The sequence below is a fragment of the Oncorhynchus keta genome, chromosome 31 (genome assembly GCF_023373465.1).
Source record: "Oncorhynchus keta strain PuntledgeMale-10-30-2019 chromosome 31, Oket_V2, whole genome shotgun sequence".
NCBI lineage: Eukaryota > Metazoa > Chordata > Actinopteri > Salmoniformes > Salmonidae > Oncorhynchus > Oncorhynchus keta.
In genome coordinates, this window is record NC_068451.1 from 8,355,641 (window position 1) to 8,370,887 (window position 15,247).

Below are 15,247 nucleotides of genomic sequence, written 5' to 3' on the forward strand. Positions count from 1 at the left end.
AATCGCCCAACATCAGTACCCGACCTCACTAATGCTCTTGTGGCTGATTGGAAGCAAGTCCACGCAGCAATGTTCCAACATCTAGTGGAAAGCCTTCCCAGAAGAATGGAAGCTTTTATATCAGCAAAGGGGGACCACCTCCATGTTTTTATTTATTTAACTAGGCAGGTCAGTAAAGAACAAATTCTTATTTACAATGACGGCCTAGGAACAGTGGCTTAAGTACCTTGTTCAGGAGCAGAACAACAGATTTTTACCTTGTCAGCTCAGGGATTCGATCTAGCAACCGTTTCAGTTACGGGCCCAACACTCTAACCACTAGGTTACCTGCCGCATATTAATGCCCATGGGTTTGAAATTAGATGTTCGACGAGCAGTTGTCCATATACGTTTGGTCATGTAGTGTAGCTGGTGCTGTGGTAAATGGTTGCCTCCGATGTGTATCTTCTCTGGGAGCGAGTACTGATTTCATTGTGAATATCAATCCAACAAGAATATCTATGGCATGCATTTGACGGACAGATTTTACAGAACTTATATAATTATTAGCTCTTTACCAGACTTCTCTTTTTATTAGACTTTGATCAGACTTCTCTTTTAGAATATACACATAAATATCCCACATACAGCCCCATAGGGGTAAAATCACTCATACAAAATAAGAAGTTTAAAACCACTCAGCCCTTTAGGGAAGAGGAAGAGAGATGGGATTGCTCCCCCAATTCAAGATGGGGAGCATTATGTTCCTCTCATCCCCTCTTTATGCCAGAGCAGCTTGGCTGGTTAAGTCAGTAAGGAAGGAGTCTCTCTTGTGCTGGAGTGCACCAAGGAAGTCCTGAACCCGTTCCTCTCGGCTGGCAGTGTAGTTGAGCAGTGCTTCCTGTCTCCTCTGGGCATCCAGGGGCTTTCCATTGCCGTGGTGCTGTAGGAGGTCTGCTAAACTGGCCCGGTCTGCCTCATGCTGCTGTAGGGCCTGTCCCTCTCTGTGTTGATCTCTGGCTTTCTGCAGCATACATAGGGATCAGTCATTCAAGCAGATCACAGTGTTCCATACAACACAGTAGTTTACTACAGGTATTCAGATGATCCTTCTAATGAATTCTCGCTCAATTCTGTAAATGCAACTTGAAAGAATGTGGCAAAAGTGCACACATGTTTAGAGATTGGATAAATATCGTACGGTGGAATGTACTGTATGTGGGGGATGAATGAAGGAAAGAGAGAGATCATACCTGAAGAGGTCTGTGATTGAGCTGATACTGCAGAATGGCATCACACAGGTTCCAGAAGGAGTACTCTGGCCACAGGACTGACTGGAACACTAAGCAGGAGTGGGACGTCTGCAGAAATGGCACAGACAAAACATATTCAATTTCTGTCTGCAGCGTTCTATAAACATTTCACCCCACTGAATAATCCCCATGGGTAACACCAGACAGCCTACATTTACAAAGAATAAGTCACAAGGTAGTGGGGGAGGCAGCTAAACCAGAGGGTCCATTGTCTGTCAGTGAAGTCACTAAACAGGAAGTAGGTCTAGTAGGTCTTGCCTAGCATCCAAAGAGGATGCTAGGCAAGAGGCTAATCTCATTTGCATTCAACATCACGCTGGAAACAGTAAGGAGTGTCTATCTCCTTACCTGCCACAGCAGGAAGTCACTGAGTCGCACCTCTCCAGACGTGCGAATGAGCAGGTCAGGATTGGGAGAGTTACTGCTGTACAGACACCGACTCAGCAGGGCCTCCGACACATCACTGGACACAACAACCGAGACAAGACAATAGAAACAAGCAGAGAAAAACAAGTCAGAAAACAAATCTAGATCTGTGATTATGCAAATGTAACAATTATATTTGAGAGGGCCATGAATGCACTCTTATGTAATATTCCTCTTCTGAATCACTGTTGAAGTAGTTGACCTGGATTTGATAAGTCCCTGCTCCACGCCCCAAGCCATCTCTCTGACAGCATTAGCGATTTCATGTCTTGAGGTGTAGGCAAAGCACACGTTCAGAAAGCATCTGTTGGCAAAAGAGGGTGGGCCGTTAATGAATGAGTTATTACAGCTGTAAGTAGCCACTCCTGAAGACATCTTCGATGACTGAACAGAGAAGCCCATGTGTTGTTTTACGCATAGAGAAACAACTGCAGTCCAGCATCTGCAGTAAACCTTGACGCATTTGTCAAAACGGCAATGGTTTTCCAGATGGCTGCACACAAGCTCACAGCCACCTAAGAGACGTGAGGAGCAGCAGGATGATGAGGTGGCGATGCCTACTTGTTATGAGTCCTGGTGGCCACCACAGCCCGGGCTATGTGCTGCTGCAGGTCCAGAGGCAGTAGTGTCAGGTCTCCCAACACCCGGATGCACACCCCATGCTTCTCCAGATTATCCCTGGATTGGAAGAGAGCAGACATGGCCAAGTCAGGGTTTCCTTCAATTGCTGGCTTTTAGTCCCCCCCCCCCAAAAAAAGGAACAGATGATAAATAAAACTGTTGCCGGCCAAAATGACCCCATTGTAAAATAATTTATGGAAATACCAGTCGGTCTATCGGTTAATTTGCATAATTTTGTAGAATTCAATTGGTGTGCGTATTTTGGTTAGTCATCATGCATCTTATTAATTCAACAACTACCACATGCACACAGCATAAAGAGACTATTTTGAGAGGGATGTCTCCTGCGACTACTGCATTTATAAGCTGGAGGCAGTATGCATTTTCAAAACATACTTAAATTGTTTGAACTCTGCATGTTTTACTTCATATTATGAGGCATGTCCCATAGGACGGCGCACAATTGGCCCAGCGCCGTCCGGGTTTGGCCATCATTGTAAATAAGAATTTGTACTTAACTGACTTGCCTAGTTCAATAAAGGTAAAAAAATTAATACAAATAAAAGATTGCTGCAATGTAGCCTATAGCCACAATCAGACCATGGAAACATGGAGGCAATTCTTTTACAAATATTTTAGACAGCGTGTGATTTAAGTTTGGGAAAGCTTACAATTTATCCAACCATTTCTACCAATTCTGATTTTTATATGCGCATTTTCATTTAACAGTTTAATTTCAATAATAACATTTTTGTTTCTCAAAATGCTAAAAATCTAAATTAAAATTCGACTAATGCGAGAGCACCTACCTCTGCCATATGGACACATTGATGATCCATTGGCAGCTAAATCACTGGGTCTGGCCCGACGCTTTCGCTAGTGAACTTGCAACATCTTATCAACTAGCCTATTCCAGGCCCTTAGAGTTTCCCGCGCCGTGTTTTATGAAGTTAGAACTGGATATATGGGCTCATCCGATCATTATAGTTTGCTCTTTGACACCGACGCTTGGTGATTATCGAGGGAAAGATTGTTTAAAATAGCCTACTGTGAGGAACTATAGTTTTAGTCTTTATTATCATTCGCAATGGATGTTAAAACGATTTTGTTGACTTTGATATATTTCTGTATTTATACCCCCCTTTCTTGTCTCAACATTTGAAATTATACCCAAGACACTATCTTCACACATATTTTAGATGCTTTTCACTGACAACCACAACTCAATATTCAGCAAGGCCTATTTCCACACTCACTGACCACATTGAATGAGTCCCAAATAGGCATAGGCATACGAGCTTGTGATTTGAAACAATCCACAGCAAATGTTTTAAGAAGATAATGATCCTCGATTCTTCTGATGCTAAGTCATGCTTTCTGGTGAAGTATTTTGAATGATTTGTATTAATTTCTGTATAGACAGGAGCAGTTTATATAATTTGGGCACATTTACTTCCCTAGTCATAGCTCCAGTAAATTTCTCAAATGGCCGGTGAATTTAAATCTTCCAGGTCACGTTGCCTGGCGCCAAGTGACACCCTGGGCCAATTACTGAGACACAATCTCGACGAGGAGGATAAGGTAGCTATGCTGCTTTCTCTCCCACTCACTGGGTCTCCAACACCTATGCATCTTTAATGGCAGTACTCTGGCTCCTCGGTTCCGACACTCACTGTTCTTCTAGCAGTCTGATAAACTTCTGCTTGGCCAGCTCCATGAGGCCGTCCACCTCGTCTTTAGACCGCTTGAAGTTCTCGATGCTGAAGGCATACACCGTGACCTCATGGATGCTCAGGTTCAGGCACCAGCGTAGTGTCTAGAGGAAGGAGCCACCAAGGTTGATCACCAGTAAAGCCAACATGAGAGTAGAATGTACAGTGGGGAGAACAAGTATTTGATACACTGCTGATTTTTCAGGATTTCCTACTTACAAAGCATGTAGAGGTCTGTAATTTTTTATCATAGGTACACTTCAACTGTGAGAGACGGAATCTAAAACAAAAATCCAGAAAATCACATTGTATGATTTTTAAGTAATTAATTTGCATTTTATTGCATGACATAAGTATTTGATACATCAGAAAAGCAGAACTTAATATTTGGTACAGAAACCTGTTTGCAATTACAGAGATCATACGTTTTCTGTAGTTCTTGACCAGGTTTGCATACACTGCAGCAGGGATTTTGGCCCACTCCTCCATACAGACAGTCTCCAGATCCTTCAGGTTTCAGGGCTTTCACTGGGAAATACGGACTTTCAGCTCCCTCCAAAGATTTTCTATTGGGTTCAGGTCTGGAGACTTGCTAGGCCACTCCAGGACCTTGAGATGCTTCTTACGGAGCCACTCCTTAGTTGCCCTGGCTGTGTGTTTCGGGTCGTTTTTCATGCTGGAAGACCCAGCCATGACCCATCTTCAATGCTCTTTCTGAGGGAAGGAGGTTGTTGGCCAAGATCTTGCGATACATGGCCCCATCCATCCTCCCCTCAATACGGTGCAGTCGTCCTGTTCCCTTTGCAGAAAAGCATCCCCATCAGACCACATGACCGTCTCCCATTCCTTCTCTGGATCATCCAGATGGTCATTGGCAAACGTCAGACGGGCCTGGACATGCGCTGGCTTGAGCAGGGGGACCTTGCGTGCGCTGCAGGATTTTAATCCATGACGGCGTAGTGTTTTACTAATGGTTTTCTTTGAGACTGTGGTCCCAGCTCACTACAGGTCATTGACTAGGTCCTGCTGTGTAGTTCTGGGCTGATCCCTCACCCTCCTCATGATCATTGATGCCCCACGAGGTGAGACCTTGCATGGAGCCCCAGACCGAGGGTGATTGACAGTCATCTTGAACTTCTTCCATTTTCTAATAATTGCGCCAACTGTTGTTGCCTTCTCACCAAGCTGCTTGCCTATTGTCCTGTTGCCCATCCCAGCCTTGTGCAGGTCTACAATTTAACCCGGATGTCCTTACACAGCTCGCTGGTCTTGGCCATTGTGGAGAGGTTGGAGTCTGTTTGAGTGTGTGGACAGGTGTCTTTTATACAGGAAACAAGTTCAAACAGGTGAAGTTAATACAGGTAATGAGTGGAGAACAGGAGGGCTTCTTAAAGAAAAACGAACAGGTCTGTGAGAGCCGGAATTCTTACTGGTTGGTAGGTGATCAAATACTTATGTCATGCAATAAAATGCAAATTAATTACTAAAAATCATACAATGTGATTTTCTTTTGAGATTCCGTCTCTCACAGTTGAAGTGTACCTATGACAAAATCGGCAGTGTATCAAATACTTGTTCTCCCCACTGTATTTCTAATGTATTTGGTGACGGCCCTATACAAATACATGTTATGATGGTAATGGTGAAGAATATGCTTGAAGTGCAGTTGCCTACTTGTGAAAGCTCATGCAAAAGACACAGCATGAATGAGAACAACTATGATAGAACGAACAATAACTACATCATGACATGACACCGATGTCCCCTGGGAACCTCACCTCTGCCAGTTTGTCAAAACCCTGTGTGTGTCCCTCCTGGCGCTCCACCTGACGCTTGCGGGCGTAGCGCCGGTTGCCATCCATGATAAAGGCCACATGGTTGGGCATCGGGCCAGCCTGGGAGAGACCAGGGGGTGGAATTCCATACAGATCGAACCATATTACATATCATGAAAATGTGGTTGTGATTTCATTCATTCAAATATCCTCAGAAGAGATGCATTTGCAAATAGTTAGTCATACCTTCAGTATGTTGGCTGAGAGCTTCTCAATGAGGTTCAATTCACCTTCCCTTATCCACGACATATTTAAACTCTGACACCCCTGTGGAGATATATGCATTACAAACATTAGAGATACACATAAACAGATACCTATAAACAAGCAATTTATGAACAAGGTTAGCCGTTAGGCTTGTATGACAAATCCAGCAGTCCCTGGTTTGTATAGCCATGGGCTGCATGAGACACAGTAGTGAGAGGTATGTAGCATAGTTACATATAGAGCATAGGCCTAGTTAAGTGGGGTGCAACAAACGTAACAGCAGTGCATTCATCGACAGTTAGTAGGATAAGTTCTTCAGAGGCCACTACTTTCTAGTCTTGAGCTGTGCTACAGGGGACTTTTACCACATACCAGACGTACAGGGAGGTGTAAAATGATTGGCACCCTTGATAAAGAAGAGCAGAAATGACTGTATAAAATAAATTATTCAAATACTGAGCTATATTGTATGCTCCAAAAAATTGGGAAAATATATTATTTTATACTAACACAATTTCTCGGAGAAAGCTATTTTGTTTAACAAGTAATATTTTTTTTCTCAATAAAAGGTAGGGGTCAAAATGATTGACACCCCAGTTGTGAATACCTTTCAATACCTCAACTTGCGGGGATAATGGCACGGAGCCCTTTTTGGAGAAGACATTGGGAGGAATCTTCGACAATTCCTCCATACATAATCCTTCCAGATCCTTGATATCCTTTGTCTGCGCTTATGGACTGCCCTCTTCAATAGACCCCCGCAGTGGAGGTGTCATCATACCTAGAGGTCAAATAGGGAAATGGTTCTGAGCAAAACGATTGGAACCATTTCCCTGTTTGACCTCTTGGTTTTTGGGTATTATGACTCATACTGTGGTACTCTATTCAAACCACAGGTTTTCAAATGGGGTTTATGTCCAGAGACTGAGATGGCCATTGCAAAATATAGATTTTCTGGTCAATTAACCATTTCTTTGTGGATTTTGAAGTCTGGTTGGGGTTATTGTCTTGTTGGAAGATTCACTTGCAGCCAAGTTTTAACCTCCTGGAAGAGGCAGCCAGGTTTTGCTGTTGACCTTAACAAGGAAGCAGAGGAAGCAAAAGAGCCCCATAACATCAAAGACCCACCACCACATTTTACCATAGGGGTTATTTTCTACTTATGCATTCTCATTTAGACAACAATCCCACCACTAGTGTGTGTGTGGCTAAAGAGCTCTATTTTCATATCGTCCAACAAATGTAAATGCCTCGAGTTTGCTAAACAGCACTGGCACTTGGATTGGAACAGGTGCTTTGGTCCAATGACATGAACATAGAGCTATTTGGTCACGCACACACCAGTGGTGGGTTTGGCCTAATGTTGTCATGATACCAGAATTTTGACTTTGTTCGATACCAGGTTTTAGTATCACGATACTCGATACTATCGCAATACTTGCTACCAAAACGATACCACGGCAAAAACAAGAAGGCATATTAGCAAAAGTCACAGAATGGCACTTGATCCAGATCTTCTGAGTTCAATATCATTACATTTTAAAATGTTTCATTTAAATTTTCCAAAGACAGCCATGCCAGCATTAACACAGGGCTCTCCAACCCTGTTCCTGGAGAGCTACTGTCCTGTAGGTTTTTGCTCCAACCTTAATCTAGCGCAAATGATTCTAATAATTAGCTGGTTGATAAGCAGAATCAGGTTAGTTGCAACTGATGTTGGACAGAAAACCTATAGGATGGTAGCTCTCCAGGAACAGGGTTGGAGAGACCTGCATTAATGAATCAATGATAGTATACAATCAATTTGACTTTGTTTTTACCAATCTAACTACATAACAACATAATGGTAATCATTTATTTGAATTGTAAATCACAATTGATAAACTGGGTAAATCAAGATGTAGTCTAGGCCTAATCACAATACAGGTGAATGCATATTCAATAGGAGTGTCTGCATGCATTGAGTTATTGAGGGTTAAGGTTAGGAGTTTTATTTTATTTTACCTTTGTTTAACCAGGTAGGCTAGTTGAGAACAAGTTCTCATTTACAACTGCGACCTGGCCAAGATAAAGCATAGCAGTGTGAACAGACAGAGTGACACATGGAGTAAACAATAAACAAGTCAATTACACAGTAGAAAAAAAGAGTCTATATACATTGTGTGCAAAAGGCATGAGGTAGGCGAATAATTACAATTTAGTCACAGGCAGCAGAGAACTGGAAGGAAAGGTGGCCAAATGAGGTGTTGGCTTTAGGGATGATCAGTGAGATACAGCTGCTGGAGCGCGTGCTACGGGTGGGTGTTGCCATCGTGACCAGTGAACTGAGATAAGGCGGAGCTTTACCTAGCATGGACTTGTAGATGACCTGGAACCAGTGGGTCTGGCAACGAATATGTAGCGAGGGCCAGCCGACTAGAGCATACAGGTCGCAGTGGTGGGTGGTATAAGGTGCTTTAGTAACAAAAAGGATGGCACTGTGATAAACTGCATCCAGTTTGCTGAGTAGAGTATTGGAAGCTATTTTCTAGATGACGTCGCCGAAGTAGAGGATCGGTAGGATAGTCAGTTTTACTAGGGTAAGTTTGGCGGTGTGAGTGAAGGAGGCTTTGTTGCGGAATAGAAAGCCGACTCTAGATTTGATTTTAGATTGGAGATGTTTGATATGAGTCTGGAAGGAGAGTTTACAGTCTCGCCAGACAACAAGGGAATTATAGATGTCCACAAATTCAAGGTCAGAACGATCCAGGGTGATGATGCTAGTCGGGCGTGCAGGTGCAGGCAGCGAATGGTTGAAAAGCATGCATTTGGTTTTACTAGCATTTAAGAGCAGTTGGAGGCCACGGAAGGAGTGTTGTATGGCATTGAAGCTTGTTTGAAGGTGAAATAGCACAGTGTCCAAGGAAGGGCCAGAAGTATACAGAATGGTGTCGTCTGCGTAGAGGTGGATCAGGGAATCGCCCGTTAAAGGGTTAGGGGAAGGGTTTGCTAAAAGGGTTAAGGTTAGGCTTAGCTAACATGCACAGTAGCTAAAACGTAATAAGTAGCTGATAATTAGCTAAAATTTTCCATGATGAGATTCAAACACCCATCCACCTCAACCAACCACCCTGCTCTCGTTTTTTCCTACCTTATGTAACCATACCAAACATAACATCATACTAATTTGAGTGTCCTGGATTCATGTCTAGTCTATGAGACCAGCCTGAGCTACTGGTATCTTATTGCATTGTAAAGTGTTCTAGCCTGTAATGAACATTGTTTTGTGAACAGTAATTAACAGTTGCAACATTTCTAAATGCTGTGTTGCATTATTTAAGTGTGTTAACTTCTGTGAAGCATAAGTGTGGCGCTAACGTGATGCAGCCAAGACTCCCAGTGAGTGCAGTGGTTCCTCAGGACAGGCTAGAGCCAGCAATGAGTAAGTGAAGCAGGCATGAAGCGCTCGCGCTATAATGGGACATCAGCTGCCCTGATAGACAGACGTGTTCCTCTCTCAATCAGTAGATGACATGAGACAATTTATATAAGTACCCGAACGTTTAAAACAATTATAGTACCTTTTTTCATGTTCTAGTTTTTTTAAAGTACTGAAGTTTCGGTTTACCGTGAAACACTAGTTTGGCGTCAATGAGAATGCATCAGCAGAAAATAACCCCATACCTACTGTAAAATATGTTGGAAGACATCCACATCATTGGCTCCTGGGGGGCAGTTTTTGTTGGGGGTTAACTACCTTGCCCAGGGGCAGAACAACCGATTTTTACCTTGTCAGCTCCGGGATTCAATCCAGCAAACTTTCGGTTACTGGCCAAACGCGCCAACCGGCCAGGCTACCAGAACAAGGGAGTCAATCATGTTGACCCTTGCCTTTTTGAGAAAAACATGTTACTTGTTAAACAAAATGTATTTCTCTGAGCAATTGTATTAGTATATAATAATATAATTTACAAAAAATGTTGAGCATACAATATAGCTCAATATTTGAATGATATATTTTAGAGCCATTTCTGCTTATCTTTATGGGTGTTAATGATTTCGTACCCCACTATCTGATTAGTTCTGATACACGCGCCACTAGTCTCCATGCATGCATGCATAAACGGGATATGTTTAACAATTAATATTCTGATAACTAGCTATAGGACTATGCATCTCTGATTCATGTAGATCAAGTCTGGGATAGCTACATAGTTATCATAGCTACGGTAGCTAGCTAGCTAACACAACTCAATCAAACCGGACAGGGAGCGATAACCAATGATGAACACTGTTTGAAATGTACAAAGCAATTGCACATTGCACTAAAATGGTCGATTTCATTCATATTGTTGAAAGAGATAATGAATTATCAACGTTATGAGCCGTATTATTATTATTTTTTTTTTTACATATTTCACAAACCTTCCAACTCACAGTTTAAGATGACGTCCCCTTCCTTATTCAACGGAGTGACGTATTCAAAAGACCAACAATTTCCGCCTGGAACTGTTTGTACAGATTTCTCTGCATGTGGATTGACAGGAAAGTTGTTCGGGTAAATTGATGTTCTGTGGGTCGAATAGGATATTTAAACATTTACTGGATAGGTTTCAAATTGGACTCAGTGCTATCTGGTATCTTGGGACGTCCCTACTGAAGTGGAATTTAAATGGGTTAGGGGTTTCCCAAACTCCGTCCGGGGGACCCCGTTTTGTTTTTTCCCCCTAACACTACACAGCTGATTCAAATAATCATCAAGCGTTTGGTTGTTTGAATCATCTGCGTAGTTCTGAGGCAAAACCCAAAACGTAGACCCCTTGAGGTCCTCAGGACCGAGTTTAGGAAACGTTGATTGGGTAGGGACGTGCCAACAATTCGGGATAGCACTAACCATGTACAGCTCAGCTGCTACGCCAAGACAACCCGTACAGCAGCCCTCCAGTAGAGGGCGACTACAACAACTCGTGTACAGAATGCAACATCATTCAAAGTCAAAGAAGAGGTTTCAGAATTCGGGGAGGGGGGGGGGACTGACCATTTTTTTTTGTTCCACTGGAGAATCGTTCTTGAACAGTGAGCATGAGCATAACAGACCGATAAGAAACCATAGCGCGACAGTTCATCTTATCAGGCCAGGTAAAGAGAGGAAAGAAACCCGATGCAAGGTATCGCACAAGAGCCGTTCAGACAGCGATTCTCTGGTCATCAGACAGGCAGCTTTTGTCGTTACAACTCTGCGTGTCTGGGGTACTGGAAGGGAAGGGGTTTGGCGAGTACGGAGAAGACTACACGCCGAGAGGAGGGGGCTGGAAGTCTGCAACTCTTCCAGCCTGGAAGGGCTGGCGCTGTGGCCATAGAACCCTGGACTGTCTAGTGCCCGCGCGGTTAAGTGGATGGGATGGAGCCGGGACCGTCTGGCGCTGGTATGTCTCTCTCTCTCTTCTCTGTCAAGGGTGGAATTTTTGCTTATCTTCAGCTATAGCAGCATATGGTAACATGCAACTGCCCATCTTTTTTGAATATCTGGTGCAGCGTTCTCTTATGCTAGCTAGCTGGCTGGCTGAAAAACCCGTCCATCACAACGATTGTGGGTATTTTTCAACCATAGCTCGTGGACTATACGAAATGAGGTATCATACCGAGGGACGGGTCTTTTGGTGCACTGAAAATGTCCAGGGTCAGGGGCGGGGGCAGGGGGGCCGTGGGAATCTTTGGCGTGGAGACACGAGGTAAAGCCCGCCTTCACTACTCAGCACCCCTCTCACTCACACACCCCAAATTACCAGGCTCTCTGTTTTGGCAGTCTGTCTTCAACATACCGATTTTGGAATGATGGAAAAGTGCACCGATCCAAATAGAATTACTTCACACCCTACCAAAATGAATCCACAATGAACTAACTCATGTCTATGTGCACACCCCAATTAGTTATGTTTTTGAATACTGAAAGGAGTAGCTATTGGACAACCTCCGTACATTGTGATTATTATTTAGATTAGTACATGCTATAGAAATGAAACCGCCATGGAACCTCCTTTGTCAACATTTTTACATCAAGGTCATTCCAATTTAATGTTCATATTTGGTAATGCTAGAGTTATTTACATCTTAGTAATTTAGCAGACACTTATCCAGAGCGACTTACAGTTTATGTATTCATCTTAATATAGCTAGGTGGGACATCCACATCTTAGTCAAAGTAAGTACATTTTTCCTCAATGAAGTAGTTATCAGCTTAGTCTGTGCTAGTAGGGGTGGGAAGTTAAGTGTCAGTGTTAGTTCACGAAAGGCAAGTTATGGCATATCAAAAAGCATGTGGTGTTTCACTTCTGTTACTTAAAGTGGGCAGACAGCCATACTATTGTAAATATTATGATGACCTGTGATATGATGCTGTGCTTTAGTCTGGTCTGAAGTCCAGTCTGCATAATCAAATCTTTTAGTGACTCCCTAACCAAGTCTGAAGTTGATCACGAACATAGGAGATTTAGTGACCAATGGAATGTGAAAGTTGATATCACAAAGATTGGTCCCCAGGTGTTAGTGTTAAGCACTAGTTATGTTAGCAAAAATTCACTGTCATTCAAATGGAGTAGGCCAATCGTTTGACAGCTTGTTGACACTTAAGTATGGAGTTGTTTGTTTTCAGAGAGGGGGGAAGGGGACAAACAGCTAATGACCCCCCCATTAAACACAGACCCTGTCCTCAAGACTAGAGTTAAGCTACGAGAATGTTTTATACCTGTACCTCAGGACAGCATTTTAATATTTATTTAAACTTAAACCTATAAATGGTTAACTATTAGCTATATCACCATTCCAAATCGCTATTAGACATGGGATCATCTCCAGTGATGTCAGCAGGGAATAGTGTGTGTAATTCCATGTTTCAATGAAAAAGGACCCTGGCCTAAACCAGACACCAGGGAGAAACACACACAGTTGACATGGAAAGGGCCCCAGTGCCAGGGAAAGACTGCTATTGTCTGGGGATGTGTGAGCCCTGGCTCCACTTCTCACCATCTGCCTACACTGGGGTGGGGCGGGCTGTGTGTGTGTGTGTGTCTCTGCAATTGTGCATGTGTGTCAGTGTGTTTAGCCTACTCGGTGTCAAGACTGTTGAGACTTATGCCGTAGGCGTAACAAACACACCTTCAGTAGAATCTTCCTAGTCTTATGTGGTTTATCATGCCAGATTTGCCAGTCCGTAGTTGGCTGCTTTTTCAAGGCCTAGTGAGCGTATACATCCTTGACTGACTGCTATGCTTGACTACAGGATTTCCAATGCTTGCCTTTTAAACCACAAGTTCTCCGCTCAGCTCAGCTATAGGCCTCGCATGTGAGAGAGATTAATGACTGAGGAGGAGGCTGTTCGGACATAATGTGGAAACACTAACGCTGCTTCAGGATGAAAAAGGCCAAGGTCCACACACACACACACACACACACACACACACACACACACACACACACACACACACACACACACACACACCCAATGCCCCTCCCGGTTTCCTGATCTCCATGACAATGCCAGTGTTGATGTGGAGTCTCCATGGTAAGCCTGGGAATGTTGGGGGGGACCTCTGTGTTTGTGTGTGGTAGTGGGGGCTCGCTCTCTCTCCCCAGCCCCCCTATCTGTGTGATGGAGGAGGAGGGCAGCTGGGTCTTTGTTGTGATTGTGAGAGGGCTGTTCTCTGGTGAAGCAGAGGTTAAGACATGGTCTGGACAGGGCTGGGCTGGGCCGGGCCTTCTCTCGGGCAGGGAGGAAGGCAGGAGTCTCACATTTTACCAGGCCGATCTGAAGTCATACACCTCTCATACTTGTTTTCCTCACTACAGTTTGTGTATTGTATTCACTCTCCGCTCAATAACAAAGTTTCAAATGATGTTTGACAAGAGGCTAGCAGTAGCATTCATGTCAAATGAAAACATCTCAAATGCAGGCTTTTAGTTGTCTTCTGTGACCGTTGGATTGTATGCCTATGCTACTGTCGCTAACTAGCTAAGGCACATTTGTGATCATTCCATCTTATTTCGGCAGAGGTCATATAATTATTTTCAATACAAAATCACACTAGAAGCCCTTGTGAGGCTAGCCTACTCCTCCGCTACCTGTTTCTCACCCTGCCTGCATGTTTAAGGAGATGTCTGTATCTTTCTCTGTCTGTCCGGCTTGGAGTATCCAGCGTCGCCCTAATGTATTATTTTTCTCTCTCTTACCCTTTAATTATCATTGAACCACCCCTCTCCCTTCCCTTCTCTTTCCTTCACACCCTCCTTCCTCTCACCCTAATCGCTTTGTTCCTCCTCCCCTCTCTCCCGCTATTCTCTCTCTCTCCACATACCCCTATTCCTTCATTCATTATCCCCATATTTTGCCGCTCAACCTTTTCCTTCCTGTCCGTCTGTTGCCCTTTTCTTCCTCTCGACTTCTTCCCGTCTCTTCCTCTGACTCGTCATCCAACTTATGACCCATCTCTCTGACTCGTCATCCAACTTATGACCCATCTCTCTGCCCGTCATCCAACTTATGACCCATCTCTCTGCCCGTCATCCAACTTATGACCCATCTCTCTGCCCGTCATCCAACTTATGACCCATCTCTCTGCCCGTCATCCAACTTATGACCCATCTCTCTGCACGTCATCCAACTTATGACCCATCTCTCTGCACGTCATCCAACTTATGACCCCTCTCTCTGCCCGTCATCCAACTTATGACCCCTCTCTCTGCCCGTCATCCAACTTATGACCCCTCTCTCTGCCCGTCATCCAACTTATGACCCCTCTCTCTGCTCGTCATCCAACTTATGACCCCTCTCTCTGCCCGTCATCCAATGCCCATGCTCACTTTTCTTTACTCATTACTCCATTTATTTCATCTCCCATACCCACATCCCTACCGTTTCTGCCCTTGCCTAAACTTCCGACACCCTTTCCCTAAATTGCCCATGTCTGCCCCTGCCCCTCCAGTGCCCATGGGGCCCTTCCCCCCACCTCTGCAGCAGGTGTTCCAGGCACCCCGCCGGCCGGGCATGGGCACTGTGGGCAAGCCCATCAAGCTGCTGGCCAACTACTTTGAGGTGGAGATCCCCAAGATGGACGTGTTCCACTACGAGGTGGACATCAAGCCTGACAAGTGTCCCCGACGGGTCAACAGGTAGAGTAAC

At 44.1% G+C, this 15,247-nt stretch overlaps 2 protein-coding genes across 16 annotated transcripts in view; one reads left to right on the forward strand and one right to left on the reverse strand.

Annotated features, from left to right (window-relative positions):
* Window positions 1–542: 542 nt before the first annotated feature.
* Window positions 543–10,730, reverse strand: LOC118364308 (dehydrodolichyl diphosphate synthase complex subunit DHDDS-like). Of its 7 annotated transcripts, XM_052489448.1 has the most exons (11): window positions 10,510–10,724; window positions 9,861–9,963; window positions 8,098–8,151; window positions 6,073–6,153; window positions 5,830–5,946; window positions 4,013–4,155; window positions 2,280–2,396; window positions 1,921–2,022; window positions 1,641–1,755; window positions 1,233–1,340; window positions 543–1,003 (listed from the first exon to the last, which is right to left on the reverse strand). In XM_052489448.1, exons 4-11 carry the CDS (start codon window positions 6,133–6,135, stop codon window positions 761–763), a joined length of 1,008 nt encoding a protein of 335 aa, XP_052345408.1. In that variant the 5' UTR covers window positions 6,136–6,153; window positions 8,098–8,151; window positions 9,861–9,963; window positions 10,510–10,724; the 3' UTR covers window positions 543–760. The 7 variants fall into 7 exon arrangements, with proteins under 7 accessions (XP_052345408.1, XP_035601644.1, XP_035601646.1 ...); XM_035745751.2 differs by lacking the exon at window positions 8,098–8,151; XM_035745753.2 differs by lacking the exon at window positions 8,098–8,151 and having other exon boundaries at window positions 9,761–9,963.
* A 387-nt stretch (window positions 10,731–11,117) lies between these two features.
* LOC118364307 (protein argonaute-1) overlaps window positions 11,118–15,247 on the forward strand; it is a 28,725-nt gene continuing 24,595 nt past the window's right edge. For 8 of the 9 annotated variants that reach the window (XM_052489441.1, XM_052489440.1, XM_052489443.1 and 5 more), the window contains exons 1-2: window positions 11,118–11,498; window positions 15,051–15,237. In XM_052489441.1, the coding sequence (XP_052345401.1) occupies window positions 11,474–11,498; window positions 15,051–15,237 (212 nt within the window). In that variant the 5' untranslated portion in view covers window positions 11,118–11,473. The remainder of the gene's footprint in view (window positions 11,499–15,050; window positions 15,238–15,247) is intronic. The other variant, XM_052489447.1, reaches the window with a different exon arrangement.